This window comes from Lactuca virosa, chromosome 5 (assembly GCF_052849685.1).
Source record: "Lactuca virosa cultivar CGN04683 chromosome 5, Lactuca_virosa_CGN04683_v6, whole genome shotgun sequence".
NCBI classification, from domain to species: domain Eukaryota; kingdom Viridiplantae; phylum Streptophyta; class Magnoliopsida; order Asterales; family Asteraceae; genus Lactuca; species Lactuca virosa.
Window position 1 is genome coordinate 306,200,029 of NC_136430.1, and position 20,918 is coordinate 306,220,946.

The following is a 20,918-nucleotide window of genomic DNA, read 5'->3' on the forward strand; positions in this document are numbered from 1 at the left end:
GGAGAGGAGTCAATTAGGTCAGTTAATACGTAATACCCCGTGTCCTCGTCAATATAAATCGAAGTCAAAATTAGTCAAGGTCAAAAAGTCAAAATAAAAACAAAAAACAAAAAACAGAAGGCGTACGCTTCCTGTAAACGAATCGCTTCAACACTTCAACCTCCGCTTCACAAGTCTAGGGCGTACAAAACAAAATCAACCCTAGAAGTGGCGCCTCATATGCGATTTATGTCCGAATCGCCTTGAGGCGCGCCTTAAGGCATACGCTTTTTCCGATTTTTAAAACAATGAAGATAGTGAAATCCCTTCAACTCCACTGACGCCTTCACCTTCATGTAATTGGTAAGTTGTAAGAAAAGTGGGCTAGAGATAAAGGAATTGAAAGGTAGGACGATGAGGGGTAATGTATAAAAGGGTATGGGCCCACTTCTATTTCTTATTTAATAAAACTCACAAATAATTATAGATAAATTATCACAATAAAAAATAAAATGAAAAAAGTAATTGGTAAGGGTAATCTTGTCATTTCATGTTGATAGGGACGAAACATGCAAATTTTAAACAAATGAGGGATGGTCCGAGTTATTTTTGAAAATATGGACTGAACGTGCCTTTTGGCACCTACATGAGGGACGACTCGTGTAATTTACTCTAACATTAAATATGTCATTAAATCAATTTATGTGCCAATTAGATCAATAAGGGTGGAGAGAGTCATTCCCTCCCAGCACACTCAACTCATCGTAACATCAACTTTTCTATCTCTCTTATCTCTTTCATCTTTTCCAACCCACAACATATGAAAACTCAGTTTTTTCCAACCCACTACCACATCACTATTTTTAATAATTAAAAACATACAAATTAATTAATAAAATATAACTTTAATTCATAAAAATATATATCAATTGTGTGTGTGTATGTGTGTATGTGTGTGTAAAGAAGAGAAGAAAGAGAGAAAGGTTCACCAACCCGCTGCAATCAATTAAAGGCTCTAGCCCGCTGGAACCACCAATCAAGGATTCACAACTCGGCGGTATCGTCGGTACCGCCTCAACCCATTCCCAACCCGAGCGTCGACTCTGTCTTCCCTAAAAGTCAAACTAACGTTTTTTTCCCAATAAGGTCACTAAATTAACCTTTTTAAATGGGTGCACATATCGGAATGCTTAAAACCTTCCCTTTGAGGTTAATTAAAACTGGAAAGCTTCTTCTTGCAGCAACAAGAATTGACTTTAATACTCTAAGAGCTTCTCATGCCAACACTTTAACAAAATCATAACACCAATTCTCACTAAAATATAAGTAATCATCATCCACCATGTAGCGCACTGTCATGGCCAAATATTAACCAAACACACAACAACAACCACCGATGTAACACCTGGTTCTAGGTAAGTATTTTCGTTAAACTATCTGTTAACTTTTAAGGATTTAGCATTGGTCGCGAAATGAGCACTTGTGTGTGAACAATGTTGTTGTCTCAATCAAAAATAAACCAACTAACCTAAGTAGATAGGGTAAGTCGGGTCGAATCCACGAGGAGTTTGTGGTCAAACTTTGTGTGAAAATAGTCAACAAAAATATATTATTGGCAATTGTCACGAAAAAAATTAAATCAATGATCAAATAAAAAACTTGGAAATTTATTAATTAAAACAAAAATCTCAATGAGAAAACTAGAGTACTCCCGGTTCAATTACAGACAGTTTAGGTTCACACACTTTCTTCCCTAGAATCCTAATTCAATTACTTAGATGCAATTGAGGTTTATTAACTTGTAACACATAGTTTTGGGCACACTAGATGTTCATTCAACTAGTTGTCTTACTCATTTATGTCTAAATGGATCAGGAACAATTAGTGAACTAGCAATAAAATGTCTTGCAACTACCTATTATCGCATTGAGATTTAATATCATAAGTTGGAATAATATATGTTGATTCAATCACTTGTCTTCATTCCTAAACTAATTGAACTTGGAACAAATGATGAATTGACAATAGACTATCTTAATTATGACATCAAACAATTCATACAACCCAAATTTCAATTATTATTACCAAAAGATTATCATATGAAACATAAAATAACAATTGAGATTAACTAGAATCAAGTAATAATTAAGTGTGTTCATCCAAAAGTCCTAAACATCCCCGGAAGTAACCCTAATGATTTAGCCTTCCATTGAGTTCATAAAAACACTAACTTGGATGAAATAAATGAAATGCATAATAGAATTCATAATCAAACTTAGAATCATCAAAAAAATGTAGCCTAATGATTATCAAAGTACGAAACAGATAAACCTTGGGAGGAAGTAATCGTTTCTGAAAATTACTAGAATTGATGAGAATCACCGGATGAATGATCGTCAAATGTTGCTTGATGATGAATTGAATCAAATCTTGCCTTGAATCCAGATTGAAATGGAATGGATTTGTGTTTCCAAATGTTTCCAAGGGTTTTAGAAGCCTCAAAAACGCAGGAAAAACTCTGAAAATCACAGGTGGTAACCCTAAAAACGAATGCATAGGTTCCTATTTATAGTGTGTGACAAAAAATAATGAAATCAGGCGATGTGGGACGTTGGACGTCCCAAGAGACGTCTTAGACATCGTGTATAACGCCCAGGCGTTCTTTGTACGTCTTTACATGCCTTCTGTCGTCCTTGAAATACACAAAAAATTGACCAAAAACGCTTGCCGTCTTAGAGGACGTCTTAGACGCGTTCTAGGACGTCCTTCCTTGATTTCTATGCTTTTCGAAACACACCGTTCCAACACGGGACACCCCTAAAAAGCCTGGACGTCCTAGGGGACGTCTTAGACGCCGTGTAAGACGCCGACGGGGGTCCTTCCTTCTTTCCTGCTCCGAAATTTGCCCAGATGTTAACTGTTTGACTTGGACGTCCTAGGGGACGTCTTAGACGCCTGGAGACGTCCTTCACATTCCGTGCAAGTTTTGGTGGTCAAAATGGCATAACTAGCAGAACTTGAGATATGACCAAAACATTGAAGCATGGTCAATTTTCCAAGCAACGTTTCTTCATTCCTTTAGCAATCCGTTTTACTTGCAGGTTCCGCCCACTTTTAGTATGATATATTGACCTGCATATGAAGTTCAACAACTCATCAAAGTAGTGTCATTCTTGGATGTTTATACATCAATTCAACATATTTATGACAATTTAGTACATTCATAAAATAGACTTATCAGTGTGTCACAACATGACCATGCCTGAGGAAACACACATCCAATTTGGGTTGTCACGATGTGACAACCCTTGTGTGCCAAAAACCTAATTTCATGGGTTATCCCCTTATTTAAAGGAAGTGAAGGCTAGGGTTTGCTCACCCTCAGCCTCCATCATCTCCCTTTACTCTCAAGAAAACCCTAATCCTCCATTGTTGATTGTGAGCTCCTTTTTGGGTGATTTCTAGCCAATAAAAAGAAGAGATAGAGTTTTGGTGCATCATCTCAGCTTGCAAGCCTCACCATCATCTTCTTTCACACACTCTGGACCTTTGTGAGTATTCAAGCTCCATGCTTTATGATCCTATGTGCTTAGATTTAGGTTTTTATGTGCTTTTCTTCATGTTTAGGTTAGCTGGAGTGTTGGGGTTTCATAAAGAAATCTTGGAATTTGACTTACGATGGGGTTATCTGGGTTGATAATGTTGGGGTGGCCGGAAGAAATGGGAAGAGGGACGAGGGGAGCTCCGACGACGCCGAGCAAGAGCTGAATCTCAGCGTTCCGACCACTGTAGTCCAAAAATTGGCGTCTTTGATCGGTGGAATGAGGTTTCATCCACGATTTCAAGGTTTTCCAAGAGGTGGTGTTGTGGTTGATCTTGTTATCATCGAAGGTTTCCTTCGGTATCGGAACTTCGAGCACTGTTTCAAGAGCATCTTCGTTGTCTACGTTTGGGCACAAGGTCCTCATCATCAGGTTGTGTGTGTGTGTGAGAGAGAGATAGAGAGATAGAGCTTTTATATATATTAAATATATATATATATATATATATATATATATATATTTTAAATAAGAGAAAACATCATAAATGGTCCTTGTGGTAGTTAGCAATAATGACCAATCATTAACAGACATAACTTAACGGAGTTAGCAATAATGACCAATCGTCAAAAGTTTTGAAAGCACATGGACCATCTATGATGTTTTTAAACCATGGGGACTAAACTTCAGATCTGGGGAAACCAACCACAAGAACCATTTATGATGTTTTTTCTTATGTATTTCTTTCTATTTTTTCTCTTCATGTTAAACTTGTTTTGTTTTTTACATATTGTTTTTTTTACATATTATTAGAGTTTATGCTTTTGTTTGTCATTTTAATATTGTTTGTTAATTCTCTAATTTCCAATTGAAAGTTATCGTTTGTTGTTGTTTCTATTATTAAAATTTATTTTTTTTGTTTGTCATTTTAATATTGTTTATTAAATTTTCTAATTTTCCCTTGAAACTTATCTTTTGTTGTTGTGTTATAAATCATCAACAAAACTAGCATCCAAAATAATCAAAATATTTGCTAGGAAGTGATTGATGACATTAATAATATATAAAGAATAACTAAATATTAGTAACAAAGAATTTGATGAAATGATTAGTATAAAAACTATTAACTCTAAATTAATAATAATGATATAAATATTTATAATAATAGTAATATAAGTATATTATTTTAGTCAGCGCAATATATTTTTCATAATTTTAATCACCATAGTTTTATTTCTGCGCAACGCACGGTTTTTCGCCTAGTTTATAATAAAATATTTAAACACCATAAAATATCCAAGTCAAACATAAATATTTTCAAATGCATAAAATTATACTAAAATCCAAATCAAACCGATAAAAACCAAATCATACTAAAATATTTTCAAATCCACAAAACCAATGACTAATTGCTAAAATAAGTATATTATTTTAGTCAGCGCAATATATTTTTCATAATTTTAATCACCATAGTTTTATTTCTGCGCAACGCACGGTTTTTCGCCTAGTTTGATAATAAAATATTTAAACACCATAAAATATCCAAGTCAAACATAAATATTTTCAAATGCATAAAATTATACTAAAATCCAAATCAAACCGATAAAAACCAAATCATACTAAAATATTTTCAAATCCACAAAACCAATGACTAATTGCTAAAAAATGTTCCATATCAATCTATACAAGAAACCCAGGAACTTGCATCAGTTACATATTTGATATATGAGTCCACGGGAAGGATAAGGTAGGTTATAAGTAACGTTGCAATCAACAATGCTTATGCGATTCCCTAGTCAATCGAAGTCCTTACTATACATACATATGTTATGTTATTCACTCATCATTCAAATATGTAGCTGAAGGTACCTAATGGAGTTAGTAAGAGTCTCAACCGGTGGATGATATGCATATTACAAGGAGTTTATTTGGAGAACGTGTCTTTACTTTAACTTTAAATTGTTGTAAACTTGGATGGATGAAAGACATGAAATAAGAGAATGTGTATACATTAGTAATTATCTATGCCTTGATAGCAAAAGGTCGACAACTAATCATATTTTAAAAGAAAATGTAACAAAACAACCGACATATTAGCAAGTTGCTTGTAGTTGAGGTAAATTAGTTGGAAATTACAAAATATAGAATGATTTTTGCTTTCGCAAATAATGATAACACAACTATATCGGATCTTCTTCTAAAACAACGATAAAAAAATATCCGCTAACTGAAAATTTTTGCATCCGCATTCTGACGGGAATGATACACGACTCAAATTTTTTATAAACACATGATAACAAAACATTTATTAAAAAATAACATATTTACGAAACTCCTTACAACCAAAATGACTACATTTTGAAAGTTCTAAGAACCCATATGTTTATAATCAAATAATTATATACCAAAATAAGGGATAATGACTTGAAATGGTAACCAACTATTTACATTGTAAATATTTGCTACTTAATTTTTTTGGTGCACTATTAACCCTTAAATTTTTATTTTTTGTTTAAATCATACGATTATTACCTGAAATAGCAAGTAAAACCTGCTTTGGGGCACCTCCGACGACATTTCCGGTGTACCTTACCTCTGGCGACATCTCCGGTTATCTTCTCCGGTCAAATGTGAGTTTTCCGGCCATTTTTTCCGGTCAAATGTAAGTTTTTCCTTACAAATATTATTGATTTACCCACGAAAAACTAAGTTTATAACTCACAAAAATCCACAAAAAACGTAATTTTGTCTCACCATGTGTGTGTTCATGTGAAAAGCTCAGAGAACTCAATACACTCTATTTTGGAATAGAATAATGAAATCTTGAACAAAGAACCACTTGATTTTGGAATAAAATCAAAGATCTGCTTCAAAAAATCGTCTGTGTGTTATTCTGAAGAACATTGATCTACATGAGTTTTTGAAGAATTGTAACATCGATCTGTAGAACAATGGATGGATGGGAACACGATTTTAGGATAGATTTTTGATCTGGATTTGAAGATTCATCTTGTTTTGTGGGTTTTTGTTTTATTACTTCATCTTCACTCATGAAACTTTTCCTATCTGTTCTTCATCTTTCGATATGTTCTTCATCTAAAAACCCTAGAACTCGAAATGTTGTGTTCAAGAAACCTATAACTCGAGATGATTTTGTTCAAGTAACCCATATCTAAAATGATTTTGTAGGTTTCGAATTGGGGATTTCAAGAACCAACAGAACATGATCTTCATTTGATGATCACGATTTTCCTATGGACTTCTATTCGGTTGTAGGAAATAAAAGATTTGTTTTTGAGAAAACGCACCGAAAAAGTGATGTTTGATCGGATAAGAGAAAAAGACTGAAAAAAATGGTCAGAAAACTCACATTTGACCGGAGAAGATAACAGGAGATGTCACCGAAGGTAACAGACGCCAGAAATGTCGTCGGAGGTACCCCAAAACAGGTTTTACCTGTTATTGCAGGTAATAATGGTATGATTTTAACAAAAGTACAAGTTTAAGGGTTAACAACACACCAAAAAAATTTAAGTGACCAAATATATACAAAACGTATAGTTGGTTACTCTCTCAAGTCGTTATCCCCAAAATAAAAGTTGGTGTTTGTTAATGATATGTATCTTAGGCTACGTTTGGTTGATAGGAAATGATTGAAATTCGAGGGAAAAGGATTCCAATTCCCCCGAATTCCTGCGTTTGCTTCAACTTTAAGGAAGGAAAGAGAATCCTAAATGAGAAAAACATTTCTTCATATGTTGGAAACTACTTTCCTTCAACAAACTGAAGGAAATAATTCCATATCATCAAGGAAAGTGAAACATTACCATTATACCCATTTTATTTCAACAAAACCATTCTAAAAACTAAAACCCTATCTCACGTATTCCTTAAAATCAGGCTGCAACCGACATCACACTCAACTCGTCTTCTCCATTTCTTCGTCAAAATCGAATTGCATGCTTCATCAAACTCAACTCGTTCTCTATCTCTTGGTCAGGTATGTGTATCCCTACAACTCGACCTAATCTCGATTTCTCTTGATGTCTTTCTCCGGCGCTCTCTCTTCCCCATCGTAAAACACTGTCAAAGTCGATGGTTTTTTACTCATTCTACCATGTTTCTTGTTGTGAAAAGTCGATTTCAGGAAAATCGATTATCTAGTTTTATTCAGTGAAAATCGATTTCCTGAAACATGTATTTAGTTGTTTCATGAAAATTAATTATCTGGTTTCTGCTAATTCTATACTCAACTCGTCTTCTCGATTTCCTGAAAATCGAATTTGTTCATTTTTAGTTTTATTCAGTAATATCGATTATCTAGTTGTTTCTGTGAAGATCTATGCTTATTCAAAAGTGTTGTTTATGTGAAAACCATGTTGTTTATCTTCCTGAAAATCAAAGTGTTATTAGTTAATCAAATAGAATAGCTTGTAACAGCAACAAATGTGAAAATCAAATTGTTCATGTGTTAGAAAACAAAGTAAAATTAAACAAAATAAATAAAAAGACAATTCTGTCATTTTACATGAATTTCAATTCTATTTCATACGAACCAAAGAGAATCTAGAATTAATTCCAATTCTACCAACAAAACATCATATGAAATTGCATTCAAATTCCTGACAAATTTCTTTTTCAATTCCAATTCAAATTAGTTCAGTAAGATTCTGCCAACCAAACAACCCATTTGGATTTTTATTTTTATAGATCATACATTTGGAACATAAATTCTTAAAATTTTATTTGAAAGTAAATTTAGCAAATAAAGAAAATATAAATTGGAGTTTTAAGGAGACCGGCAATTCAATTTCAAAGGTTCGATTTCTATCCCAGTAAACCCCAAAAAGCACCGTATCGGAGATTCATCTGCATTCTCCAAAATCCAAATCAATACCTCTTGCCGATTCCGATGAGGGATCGTTCCGACCAATTCCAGTAAACGTCGGCGACATAACGATGAAGACGATTTCACACAGATTGAAAACCTCCATTTTCAATCTCTCTATCATCGTCCTCATTCTATCAATTTCCCTTTTTCGCTTCAGCAAACCCCCTCAGAACCAAACCCTAACCCCCGAAATATCACCAAAATCACAAGGACAAGAAGGGACACTAGCTCGGAGAAACTACATAGTAAGATTTATCGAGTACAAGAAAGCGGAACATCACAAGGAGTATCTCGAGCAGAGCACGAAGGAGAAATTAAATGGCTCTTCGTCTTGGGAATGGATTAACAGAAATAATCCTGCTTCTAAATTCCCTACTGACTTCGGAGTCGTGGCGATCGACGATGAAGCGGCAAGTTCGATCATCGGGGAGTTTGAGAGGCTGAAAATGGTGAAAGATGTTACGGTTGATTCAAGCTATCAGTTAAGGAACTTGCTTGGTGGAGATAAGAACGAAAAGCACGAGAAAGTCGGAGCGTTTTCGGATGGTAGAAAGAGGCCTGGGAAGATCTTCACTTCCATGTCATTTGGTGATGGCGGTGATAATGTGGCTGCGGCGGCGACTAGTAACCAAACAATCGATTGGGCCAGACATCTTCTTTCACAGGTAAGTTCGAATAGACATTGGTGATTGGTTGCAACGTCTCGTTAGATGCGCATTAATAGTCAAATCTTGAGGGCATTCTACACATGGTAATTTGTACATCTTCCCTGCAGAGATCTCAAGTTACATCCCTGTTTGGAGCAGATGCACTTTGGTCAAAAGGGTACACCGGAGCAAAAGTTAAGATGGCTATATTTGATACCGGAATTCGTTCAGATCATCCCCATTTTCGCAATATCAAGGTTTTTCATCAAACCATACTATAAATAATAAGATCGGTTGAATTGCAAAAAATTGGTAACAATCTAACTTCCGTTTCCTTCCAATACTAGGAACGCACTAATTGGACCAATGAAGATACCTTAAATGACAATCTTGGACATGGCACATTTGTTGCTGGAGTGATTGCTGGTGAAGATGCAGAATGCCTTGGCTTTGCACCAGACACAGAGATTTATGCTTTCCGTGTGTTTACAGACGCACAGGTAATGCATATCATACATACTTTTATCACCATTTTTATTCATGTTCACCACAATATAACTCAACCCTCAACCTTTCCAATCCGATTTCTTTTTTGTATCTTCATTTAAACTATATGATAAGTTTCTATTCAGCTTATTGCAGGTGTCATACACGTCATGGTTTTTAGACGCATTTAATTATGCAATTGCGAGCAATATGGATGTTCTAAACTTGAGCATTGGTGGCCCTGATTACTTGGATCTTCCATTTGTAGAGAAGGTAAGAGATTCTATATTTCTATTCCATATATGATATACCCCTCGGAATCGGAATGCCTTATTCCCAAGTCCTAACCTATATCTGAAAATCGCATACAAGGTCCTGGAATTGACAGCAAGTAACATCATAATGGTGTCAGCAATTGGAAACGATGGCCCACTTTATGGCACACTAAACAATCCTGCAGATCAAAGTGATGTGATTGGTGTTGGTGGCATAGATTACAACGATCACATTGCTTCATTTTCATCACGTGGCATGAGTACTTGGGAACTCCCTCATGGGTAAATATAATCATCTAATTCATTCAAACCCAAGGATATAATCGTCTTTTTAACTCATACAAAACTTTACATCCAACAGATATGGGCGTGTAAAACCAGATGTTGTTGCATACGGGAGAGAAATCATGGGGTCTAAAATTAGCACAGGGTGTAAACCCTTATCAGGAACCAGTGTTGCAAGTCCTGTGGTGGCTGGTGTTGTGTGTCTCCTCGTGAGTGTAATCCCTGATTCCGACCGGAAACAGATATTGAACCCTGCAAGCATGAAACAAGCCCTAGTTGAAGGTGCTGCAAAGCTCTCTGGTCCTAATATGTATGAACAGGGTGCTGGACGTGTTGATTTGTAAGTATATTAATCACACAATTCCTTGTTTTGCAAAAAATTACAAAAATGCCATTCCTCTTTTAGGTCATTTAGTCATTTTTGCATGAAGCCATTGTTAGAAAAGTTCAAAAATGGCAATAGATTTCATGCAAAAAAAAGGGTTTTCACATATAAAGCAATGGCTTTTTTGTAAATAAACCAAAATTGACATCTTATTTTGTGTTATTAGGTTAGAATCATATGAAATCTTGAAAAGCTACAAGCCTAGAGCAAGTATTTTCCCGAGTGTTCTTGATTACACAGACTGCCCTTATTCATGGCCATTTTGTCAGCAACCACTTTATGCAGATGCAATGCCGGTTCTTTTCAACACCACAATACTAAACGGAATGGGAGTAATTGGATATGTGAAAAGTCAACCGGTTTGGAATCCTGATTCCGAAGAAGGAAATCTCCTGAGTATTCATTTCACTTATTCCGATGTTATTTGGCCATGGACAGGGTATCTAGCACTCCATATGCAAATAAAAGAAGAAGGATCTCAATTCTCCGGCGAGATCTCCGGCAATGTGACTGTCAAAGTCTACAGCCCTCCGGCGACCGGAGAGAAGTCATTCCGGTATAGCACGTGTGTACTCCGGTTGAAACTAAAAGTGATTCCGACTCCGGAAAGATCAGTCCGGATTTTATGGGACCAATTCCATAGTATCAAATACCCTCCCGGTTACATTCCAAGGGATTCCCTAGATGTCCGGAATGACATTCTTGATTGGCATGGCGATCATTTACATACTAATTTCCATATAATGTTTAACATGTTACGAGACGCGGGATTCTACATTGAAACACTCGGGTCTCCTCTCACATGCTTCGAAGCGCGAAATTACGGGACTCTCCTTTTAGTGGATCTTGAAGATGAGTATTTCGAAGAAGAGATTCAGAAGCTGAGGGACGATGTGGTAAATTCCGGGCTAAGTTTGGTGGTTTTTGCGGATTGGTACAATGTTGATACAATGGTGAAAATGCGGTTTTTTGATGATAATACCCGGAGCTGGTGGACTCCGGTGACCGGAGGCGCGAATATTCCGGCGATGAACGATCTTTTGGCGCCCTTCGGAATCGCGTTTGGTGACCGGATTTTAAATGGAGATTTTACTTTAAATGATGAGTTGATTCGATATGCTTCTGGGACAAATATTGCGAAATTCCCGGGAAATGGATACGTTCATAGCTTCTCGTTTTATGATAGTTCGGAGAGCGGGGCAACGCATAGTTTTCTCGCGTCTGGAATTGACAATTCCGATTCCGCTGTTCTTGGGTTGGTGGAAGTTGGCGGGAGTCGGATTGCGGTGTACGGGGATTCCAACTGTTTGGATAGTAGTCATATGGTGACGAACTGTTATTGGCTTTTAAGGAAATTACTTGATTTCACGGGAAAGAATATTAAAGATCCCGTGCTTTTTTCAAATTCGGTGAAGTTAAAAGCACCATTGCATCAAGATGAGGATCAGTTGCCTTCGCGGAGGACGGATTTGAATTTCTCGATGTATTCCGGAGTTGTCGGAAAGGAATTGACATGCCGGAGCGATTCGAGATTTGATGTGTGGGGAACGAAGGGGTATGGGTTACAGGTGAGAGGACGGAATCGGCGATTACCGGGGTATAAAGCAATTGATCTTGGGCGGGGGTTGAATTCTTCTTCAGTGGATATTTCCATGTTGAAAGGGGGACCCAAAGATAATTCTTCAGGGAATAGATTTCTTGGGTTGCTGTATAGAGATGATGTAAGTAAAAATTGCTATTTAGTATTTAATATTTTTTTTTGTTTCTATAAATTTGATTATATTTTGTTTCTGTTTTTTTGTAGCTTGAGGCGCCGGTTGTGTTTCCGAGTCACTGGCTTGTACCTGGTGTTATTGCTGTTTTAGGTAAGTAAATTACAATGCTATATTAGTATTGTTTGTAATTAGGGTTTTTAAGAGAAGTGAAGTGGTTGTTGATATACTATATGTTAATTTTTTTTGTTGTCAGGGATTTTGGTGTTGATAAATTTCTGTAGAATCAGACAGAAGAGGCGTCGAAGAAGGAAAGGATCAGGATCTTCTGCGTCTGGTCGTTACACCAATTTGTAGGTGGGTGGGTGTAATGTAATAATATAATAGTTAAAAGGTGATAAGTAGTTGCATAAATAGTAATAGTAAGATTTTTATATAAATGCAAACTATATGAAAATGAAATTTTGGGGTAATGTTTGTGTGCTTTCTATTCTGGTGTTGCCTAATGCATAACCAGATTAACAAGTAAAAAAAAAAGCATAAACTACACACCACTTTTCAAATAATTAAAGGGCGTGTTTGGCATCACTTTGAAAAAAAAATCGTGACCGGTTTTGAAAATAAAAATTAGGTTTTTTTTTTTTTTTTCAATTACCGATAAATCTGCTAAAAAGATCGGAATGAAAAAATTGAAAAAGGTGTGGGTTTATCAACATAAAAATAAAATATTATGTTTAAACAGAAAAATTCGAAAATAAATGCTCTTTTACAATAACTACCTACACTGCAATGTCCGACAAAGTTAAACTCATCATATATGAAAATCTAGTATACAGTCTCCAAGCTTCTCTGCTTCAGTAATTTGTCTCAAAATTGTAATTCCTTTTACAGGAACAGACGACAAAACAGTTTCTTTTAGAGTTTCACATACTTCTTGATTCTTTAACATTAATGGTGTACGTGTATTTACCCGGGTTTCCTTTCCAGAATCCAACCTCTCAACCCCCTTTCCTTCACGCGTTACACACATCCACTCTCTCTCCTCTTCAGAGTCTTGTTCTGAAGCAATAGGAATATGCCAATGCCCTTTTCTTGATTCCTGACAAGTATATCAAAAACACACTTTAAAACATATCATATCTTTCCTTCTACCCAAAGATTTATACAATTCTATCGTCTCTCTGTAAAATGTTTTTTCTTCCAACAACCCCTGAGTTGGCCCATACTGTCTGCCCATAAACATCATGTGAGACAGTGTAGGGCCCATGCAGGCCATTATCTGGTTGATATAAATGAGCATCATGTGAGATGTAAATCAGGTACACATTGGCCCCATTAATTTGCTCATACATAAAGCCAGTGCCCATATGGGAAATAAAACTTTAATACTGCGACTGTTGAGACTCAACCCTCGATTGTTTTTTCCGAAAAAAAAAAAAAACTAACCTGAATGACAACTGAACATGGAGGTGGCATGTGGTACACGGGACCCATCTCAGAAAAATGGAATCGCACCTTTCATTAGAAAAAAAATGTTACCAAATGAACTTTAAAAGTTGAAATTTCTAGAAAAATCACAATCTTGAAGTGATTGAATTACTAAAAGAAAGATGTATTTAGAAAGAAAAATCAGTTCTTTGATGTTTCCTGGAAACTTATATGGAATCAATGAAGTTATTACTCACTTGATGTCTTTCTTTCCATTTTGGGAAGAAATCATTCCCCAAGAGTTGAAACAAATGATCTCTCATCTCATCATTAGTCACAAGTAAGCACTTAAATTTTATAGCTGCATACAACCAGTACCTGATAAAAAGAATATATAAATGCCAAAAAAAAAACAAGAAAAATATAATGAAAACAAGATTACCAATCATCATTTGATCCAGTAGGTGTTGCATAGAGCGCATCAGCATTTTTCCACTTTTCAAATAGTGCCTTGTTAAGCCCTTCATCCATTTTATTATCGTTTATACGTTTATTATGCAAGATAATAAGTGGCCATTTCTTGGAAGGAAGCATCTGTCTAATTCCATTTGAAATGGTATTGACCTAAAAATATATATCAAGAAATTAAGGAAAGAATATAAATCTTTAATTTGTATGATTAAAGAATATAAATGGTATTTATCGTAAAATGACTTGCCTTTGATGGTTTGAATCTTCTTTGACTAAAAAGACCGACATTTGCTCCATCTACAACTGCTTCATATGGTCCATAGTAATCAAGCCATTTCTACAAATGAACAAAACGTATGTATATGAGAACTTTTTTCATTTTCAAACCAAAAAAAAGATCTTTACATAGGTAAATTTTCATACTTGAAATTTCTCAAAGCTCGAATTTCTGTCTCTTTCTCTAGCTATTTTTGCAACCGATTCAGCAAACAATTCAGTCTCTATAGGATCAAGATCAATAGTTGCCAATTTTTCACCACAACATTTACACAATCCATCTTTTCCAACAACCGATCTCACAACATTCCATTTCCCACTACCCAACCACCCTACCCCATGCCACCCTCCACCACCATTTTCAATCGCTTCATCAATCAAACGTTGATCCCATTTTCTTTTCCCAATTCTTGAAGCAATCTTACTTTTGAACCACCTTTCAATCACATCCGCAGTAGAACGCGACACTTTTCTGACACTTGTTCTTAATTTATGCAACAAGTAATAAACCTTATCACTTCTAGAAGCTTCTATACTCACTCTCAAAAGTGCTTCAAGTTCGGGTTCCTCAGGGTACACACCATGACATAACATATGTTCTTCAACCTCAAAAGCCTTTTCAAGATTTCCATTATTACAAAAAACAGATAAAGCAGGACCATATGAACGTAATCTAGGGTTTATCCCCAAATCTTTCATTTGTTTTACCAAATCAAACGCCATTTGCCCATCATTTCTAGACATTGCCATTCTAGCTAGAGATGTTAAGATTGCTTCATTCATTTCGACTTCATCAGAAACCATCTGTTTATAAATTTCAAAACCCCTTTTGAGTGCATATTCTTTCAAATTTTCGCTTACTTTAATTCCGGTTCTAGTGATTGAACCCTTGTGATCGTTTATCAAGTGGATTAAATCATCTAGGGTTTGAAATCCTTCAAAATTTTCAGAATTGCATTTTGATAATTCTGGGTTATTTGAATTCGTATCTGATCTACCACTTTTTGCAGGCTGAACGACCCCTATAGAAGCTGAAGAACAAAGATATAAGATTATAGCGTAATGATATTGGTCTAAATTTATACCTTCTCTTTTTGCTAAATCAAAAATTGCAATCGCACCCATTACATCGCCTAATTTCGAACAAATTTCTAAACTGAGACGCAGGATAAGTAATGGTGATTCAAGTTTGCCTTTTTTAGGCTTTTTAAACCTCTTTCCAGTTCCTGAATCACCTGTATTTTTCGAAAGCTTTTCGTTTGAATCGTTGTGTCTCGCTTTTTTAGAAACAACCCTGTTTCTCGAATTCTTATCTTTCTCTTTTACGACCCTTTTTTCGTTGTCTACTGGTTTTTTCTCTACCCTTTCATCTTTAGAGTCGAAAGATGAAAAACCTTGCTGAATTTTGTCGATAATTCTTCGACTGATTGTGGGTTTTGAGTGTTCTTGCTGTTGCTGTGGGGTGATGTGTGCTTGAAGAAGAAAAGGTGAGAACTTTGAGTGTTTGTTTGGTGATAAAATGCGAAACCCATGTGAGAAATTGTTGAGGTTGAGAGAAAGAGTAGATGGACACTTACAGAGAGTGAAGGAACGAAGTTGATTATGGGGGTGGAGCTGTTTCAAAGTGGAGAAGGTGAAGGCCATTTGTGGCCGTTTTTTTACAGAAAAGTTAGCAATCACTTTCGGATTGGGTTATATTTGGATGAGGCCAATTTATATTTTATGTCCTTCAAGTTTTCATTATTTCCGGTTCACCCCTTTCATGCAATATGCAAAATTGCAAACACGTATGCACAATTGCGCATCTCTTTTTAAAATGTAACTATTCAATTAAAAATTATAGAATAAATGGTTCAATACAGGCAAACGGGCAACAAGCTGCGCCGCTAGTCATTTTTAACCTTAAATTGTTTAAGTACTTTTTTGACACGCATGGTTTCAATTTTTATAGACTATCTAATAATTTTTATACCGTTTTTAATATTTTTATTACTTTTATTTATTTATAATTTATATTCATATCTATTTATAATTTTTAATAATTTTGATCGACCATGTTTGATTTCATCAACGGATTATCTAATTATCTGATGTGATTCTTGGAATTTGACTAAAGAAAATACTACATACTTGTACAGATTTACTACTTCATACAACATGCATAAAAAAGTATAAAAGCATTCTTTGGGTTATTAAAAAAGATCAAACTACATTAGTTTTAGTTTTTATGGAATTTGACTAATAAATTACTACATAGTTGTACAAGTTTACTACTTCATACAACATACATAAAAAAGTACAAAACTAATTATATTTTACCATTATATGTAAACACTACAAAAATTCATAAATCAACTCCCGTTGTCTAATCTGCATTTAAGCTTCTCTTTGAGTTTTTTATTAGTCTTTCTTCGTAAGTTCGTATCTCTTGTCAAAAAAGCATGACTTCAAATATTAGTAAATTGCCCTAATAATTGCAGTAGTTTTTCGATTTATCAAAATCCTTTAAAACTTGGTTATATTCTTTTGGGAAAAATTATAGTTTCTATTTTTTGAAAAAAATTATATCACGTATTTTGGTTCAATTTGGATATTTCGTGTTTACACTTTCCATGAATGTTTTCAAAAACAAAAATGTGACAAGATGAAGAAAATTCGACATGATGCTTTCTACAACTTCATGTTTTATTTTTCAATAAACAAACAACAACGAACAACCAATTCAAATTGATGGAAAATACTAAATAGAAAATTTGAAAACTTATGAAATTTGATCCTGTATTACATGTCAAAAGAAGAAACTTGCTTGACCTATGACGTTCCTTCTCCTACAGACCCAAAGAAGCCACAAAATTGTCTCATAAAGGCATTGACTTGCCTGAAATATCAACCATGAAAACCGTTAGAGCCAAATAATTGATTATAAAAACACCGAGTTAAATGCAAGAAATAGCAACGTACTTTCATTCATTTGTTTAACATTGTATTTTAAAAATCTACCATTATAGAAATGCCATCCACATACAAAACAACTTATACTACAATAATCGCACAAAATTATTAATGTGCAATTTCTATAAGAAAATCGATGAATGAACAATGCTAAAGTCGGGTAGATTTTTCAAGGCTCGATAACAAAAAGATAGAAATATAGTGTTGTAACGGAAAGAAATAAAAGTAGGATGCTTTATAGTAGGGCTGGACTGTCTGAAATTTGCAACGAAATTTGTAGGTAGAATGATTAAAGCATGAGTTTTCGTGTGTACAATTCCTCAATATATTGTATATACAATTACCAAAGGAGTTCATGATTAAAGCACTAACATCTCATAGAGCTACACATAAATACCTTAATCCATTTGATAAAAGGGATTGAAGCTATTTTCATTAAGAACTACGATTAAGTACCTTAATCCATTTGATAGTATAATAATTTGTTGAAAATTTGGTAAAAGACTAAGAGTTATTTCTCATCTAAACCTCAAATCAATCAATACTCTTCTAATGCCAGTTAATTGATTATTCATCCGCTTACAGTTTGAGTCAAGAATTCAAAATCAAACACTATCAGATGATAAATAGAGGCAAAAAACAAACCTTGAGGGACTAATCCCCAGCTTTCAGACTCTATCAACAAGCCCGATTTTAAGCATGCTGATGCAATGGCACTATGCAATGGCATCATTGTTATCAAAGCGCTCAACTCAAGTGGTAACCTAACACAAGATAGCGAAGGTAATGAACAAATTTGGAATTGCCAACTGAATTGATTGCATTGTAATGTTACATCATATAGAAAGTTTGAAATTGAAACCTGGTAGTACATCAGCTCAATTTACTAAAAGAAATGCCGATAACAAACCTTGAAGTACGTCGATGAGAAGAAGAAGAAACTTGAGGCTTGCAGGTTGACTTGGGGAAAGATGATGAATCAGGTGAAAGAGGAACGGAGCGCTTGGTGGTGAATTTGGGAGATAGAGATTGGAGACGAGTGCAGATCCTAGATACAGCTCTGGAGTACGCCATGAAAATGGAACCCTAATTAAACCCTGGGTTAAAAGACTCGAAACGAGAACAATTGGTACATTGGTTGTGACAGTTGATGGCTATCGGGTCGGATAAAAGCCCATTTGTCCGTGTACATTGATAAATTGATTTTGAATTTTAGTTTAGATATTTTAAAGAAAATCTCCCATAAAATAATACTATTATTTTGGGCTGAGTTTACTAGTTAATAATAATATTTATTTTTTCAACAAAAAAAAATTTTGATTATCTAATTTTATATGATATTCTATAATTTTTAATTGAAAAAAATAAGGATTATTTTATTAATTTGGGCAAAATATAAAATAATGAGACTTTTCTGTTTAAAAAAATAAAATTTTATGATTAAACTTGAAACTGACCCAAAATATCAAGATTTTATCGGAGATTTTTCAAATTTTAACAGCAAAATTATTAGATATTATTAATAGTTTAGAACATTAATTTAAATGTTTTCAAATATTTTTTTATAACTAATTCAGTTGGGCATCAGATAGATTTATAATTTTTATTATGTAATAATCGGTGTAAATCTAAATATATCGCCAACACTAGATCCGTTGAAAATAATTGATACCTTAACTAACTGAACGTCCCGTTGACGATTCAGGTAGACCGGGTCGGGTTAATCAGATTTCAAGTAATGAAACTTAGGTGATCGGTTTACCCGATCTTATTACAGTTCGAGTATGTAATTATATAATCAGGTAAACCTGAATACCCGATTATATTTTAAAAAGATGACACCGTTGTTGACCCTTGAGCCTAATTCCTTACGCTCACCTAATTGCTTATGTCCCTTAGGTATTGGCATAAATGATTTATACATGAATTTAGTTTGTTATTAACAATTAAAGTTTTTTTTTTAAGGCTTATACACGCATCTACTAACCTTACTTTTAAATTTATATATATTTTTTAAACAAGACTTGAACCTGTCACGCTTTTCCGACTTCCCTTCGCCTTTCTCTCTCTTAGTTAAGGGGTTTCAGAGAATCATCCGAACGAGATACGGTTGTCAAATGGGGCCTTTCTAGCTCTAGTTTCGGATGAGCTTCCCCCAATTATGTCTGGTAATAGAATAGGTCGGCTTGCTCATCAATCTTTAGTTAGGGACACATACTCAATCTTTACTTAGGGACACATGACACATACCAAATCCTAATACTGTTAGGTCAAAAACTATTTAATTTTAATAGTTAAATATAATAACTTTTATTAACATAACTTAGAAAGAGAGTGTCATCAATAGATTGTAAAACTAATGACCATTTGTATTAAGACAAAACTAATGGCTGTGAAGGATAGTTAATACTTTTTTTTAAGGAGGAACCCCACCTGGGTCAAGTTAGGTGACACTTTTAGTTTAGTATGTTAAGAATTTAAAGGCTATTGCAATAAACAAAACTAACAAGGAACAAAAAATGAGTTATTTAGTTGGTAATGAAGAACCCCACCAACTAGAGCCATGTTAGTTGACACTTTTAGTTTATTGTGTTAAGAATTTGAATGCTATTGCAATAAACAAAGGAACAAAAATGAATTATTTATTTGGTAATGAAAAACCCCACCAACTAGATTTAAGTTGAGTGTCACTTTTAGTCTTTAAGTTTAGTGTGTTAAGAATTTGAATGATACTGCAATAAATATGGATAAATATGGGTGTGAGCAAAACAAAATTTGGAAAAGGGTAAAACCTAAAAAAACCAACAAAACTGAAACTAAAAAACCGAAACCAAATCCTAATCGTCTTTTTTGGGTTAACATTTATTAGAACTGAAAATTTTGGTTTGGGTTCGGTTTTTATATTTATAAGAAACCGAGCAAACCCAAATCGAATCAAATATATGTATATATATTCATTACATGAGATAAAAACATAAGTAGAAGATTGGTCCACTGGTTAAGTGTTTGGTCCTCCAACCTTCATGTCCCATGTTTGAATCCTATTCCTCTCATATATCTCACCTTTTATTTTGAACGCGTCCCACAACGGATTTCTTAAACTTTCACTTAGTCGATTCCCACATCATCCATATGAGAGTCCTACATTGAAGCTTGGCTCAAACTCAAGCAAATATATTCTATATATAATGAACTCTTTGGTATTGGCTTAGCCCAAACCAAAACCCATAAATAAGTTAGTTTGGGTTTAAACCCGAAACCAAACAGAGGAAAACCGAAAACCAAGAAACTAAACCCATTGGTTTTGGCTTGAGTTTAATATTTTGAAACTAAAGTTTTGTCGGTTTGGGTTCAGTTTTAGGTAAAAACCAATCTAAATCGATTTATGATCACCCCAGTAATAAACAAAACTAACAAAGAACAAAATGAGTTATTTTGTTTGTATCAAATGAGTTCAATGTTTATCTAAAAAGCTTTATAGTTAAATGTGAATTTAAAAGAATAAAATCTTCCATGTTTATGTTTTTTTTGTCAAGTTAAATATAAAAAGTTAACTTGCAAATTTTTTAATTGATTACAAAGATGGACATTT

At 34.5% G+C, this 20,918-nt stretch overlaps 3 protein-coding genes across 5 annotated transcripts; 1 reads left to right on the plus strand and 2 right to left on the minus strand.

The window, feature by feature from the left end:
• The first annotated feature begins 8,318 nt into the window (after positions 1 to 8,318).
• Positions 8,319 to 12,672, plus strand: LOC145114929 (subtilisin-like protease SBT6.1). 2 transcript variants are annotated; one of them, XM_079051049.1, is made up of 9 exons: positions 8,319 to 9,074; positions 9,185 to 9,313; positions 9,404 to 9,556; positions 9,699 to 9,815; positions 9,915 to 10,099; positions 10,179 to 10,442; positions 10,654 to 12,208; positions 12,292 to 12,352; positions 12,456 to 12,672. In XM_079051049.1, exons 1-9 carry the CDS (start codon positions 8,478 to 8,480, stop codon positions 12,554 to 12,556), a joined length of 3,162 nt encoding a protein of 1,053 aa, XP_078907175.1. In that variant the 5' UTR covers positions 8,319 to 8,477; the 3' UTR covers positions 12,557 to 12,672. The 2 variants fall into 2 exon arrangements, with proteins under 2 accessions (XP_078907175.1, XP_078907176.1); XM_079051050.1 differs by lacking the exon at positions 8,319 to 9,074 and having other exon boundaries at positions 9,191 to 9,313; positions 9,689 to 9,815.
• Positions 12,673 to 12,880: 208 nt separating this feature from the next.
• LOC145114931 (proteinaceous RNase P 1, chloroplastic/mitochondrial-like) lies at positions 12,881 to 16,052 on the minus strand. 2 transcript variants are annotated; one of them, XM_079051052.1, is made up of 7 exons: positions 15,952 to 16,038; positions 14,522 to 15,846; positions 14,346 to 14,435; positions 14,070 to 14,251; positions 13,885 to 14,005; positions 13,646 to 13,714; positions 12,881 to 13,298 (listed from the first exon to the last, which is right to left on the minus strand). In XM_079051052.1, the coding sequence occupies exons 1-7, from the start codon at positions 16,016 to 16,018 to the stop codon at positions 13,011 to 13,013; spliced, it is 2,142 nt and encodes a 713-aa protein (XP_078907178.1). In that variant the 5' UTR covers positions 16,019 to 16,038; the 3' UTR covers positions 12,881 to 13,010. The 2 variants fall into 2 exon arrangements, with proteins under 2 accessions (XP_078907178.1, XP_078907177.1); XM_079051051.1 differs by having other exon boundaries at positions 14,522 to 16,052.
• A 989-nt stretch (positions 16,053 to 17,041) lies between these two features.
• Positions 17,042 to 18,477, minus strand: LOC145116276 (uncharacterized). The gene is made up of 3 exons (XM_079052630.1): positions 18,237 to 18,477; positions 17,972 to 18,090; positions 17,042 to 17,252 (listed from the first exon to the last, which is right to left on the minus strand). The coding sequence occupies exons 1-3, from the start codon at positions 18,398 to 18,400 to the stop codon at positions 17,233 to 17,235; spliced, it is 303 nt and encodes a 100-aa protein (XP_078908756.1). The 5' UTR covers positions 18,401 to 18,477; the 3' UTR covers positions 17,042 to 17,232.
• Between the last annotated feature and the right edge of the window lie 2,441 nt (positions 18,478 to 20,918).

Bases quoted from the DNA above. Each gene is read 5' to 3' on its own strand.
- LOC145114929 (XM_079051049.1), top strand. From the start codon at position 8,478: ATGAAGACGATTTCACACAGATTGAAAACCTCCATTTTCAATCTCTCT. The intron at 9,075-9,184 runs GTAAGTTCGAAT...TCTTCCCTGCAG, and splicing joins CCAGACATCTTCTTTCACAG to AGATCTCAAGTTACATCCCT. The intron at 10,100-10,178 runs GTAAATATAATC...TACATCCAACAG, and splicing joins ACTTGGGAACTCCCTCATGG to ATATGGGCGTGTAAAACCAG.
- LOC145114931 (XM_079051051.1), bottom strand. From the start codon at position 16,018: ATGGCCTTCACCTTCTCCACTTTGAAACAGCTCCACCCCCATAATCAA. The intron at 14,006-14,069 runs GTAATCTTGTTT...TCTTTTTATCAG, and splicing joins ACTGGATCAAATGATGATTG to GTACTGGTTGTATGCAGCTA. The intron at 13,299-13,645 runs GTTAGTTTTTTT...TATACTTGTCAG, and splicing joins CATGTTCAGTTGTCATTCAG to GAATCAAGAAAAGGGCATTG.
- LOC145116276 (XM_079052630.1), bottom strand. From the start codon at position 18,400: ATGGCGTACTCCAGAGCTGTATCTAGGATCTGCACTCGTCTCCAATCT. The intron at 18,091-18,236 runs GTTTGTTATCGG...ATCTTGTGTTAG, and splicing joins TCTCATCGACGTACTTCAAG to GTTACCACTTGAGTTGAGCG. The intron at 17,253-17,971 runs GTTTGTTTTTTG...TTGATATTTCAG, and splicing joins CTGGGGATTAGTCCCTCAAG to GCAAGTCAATGCCTTTATGA.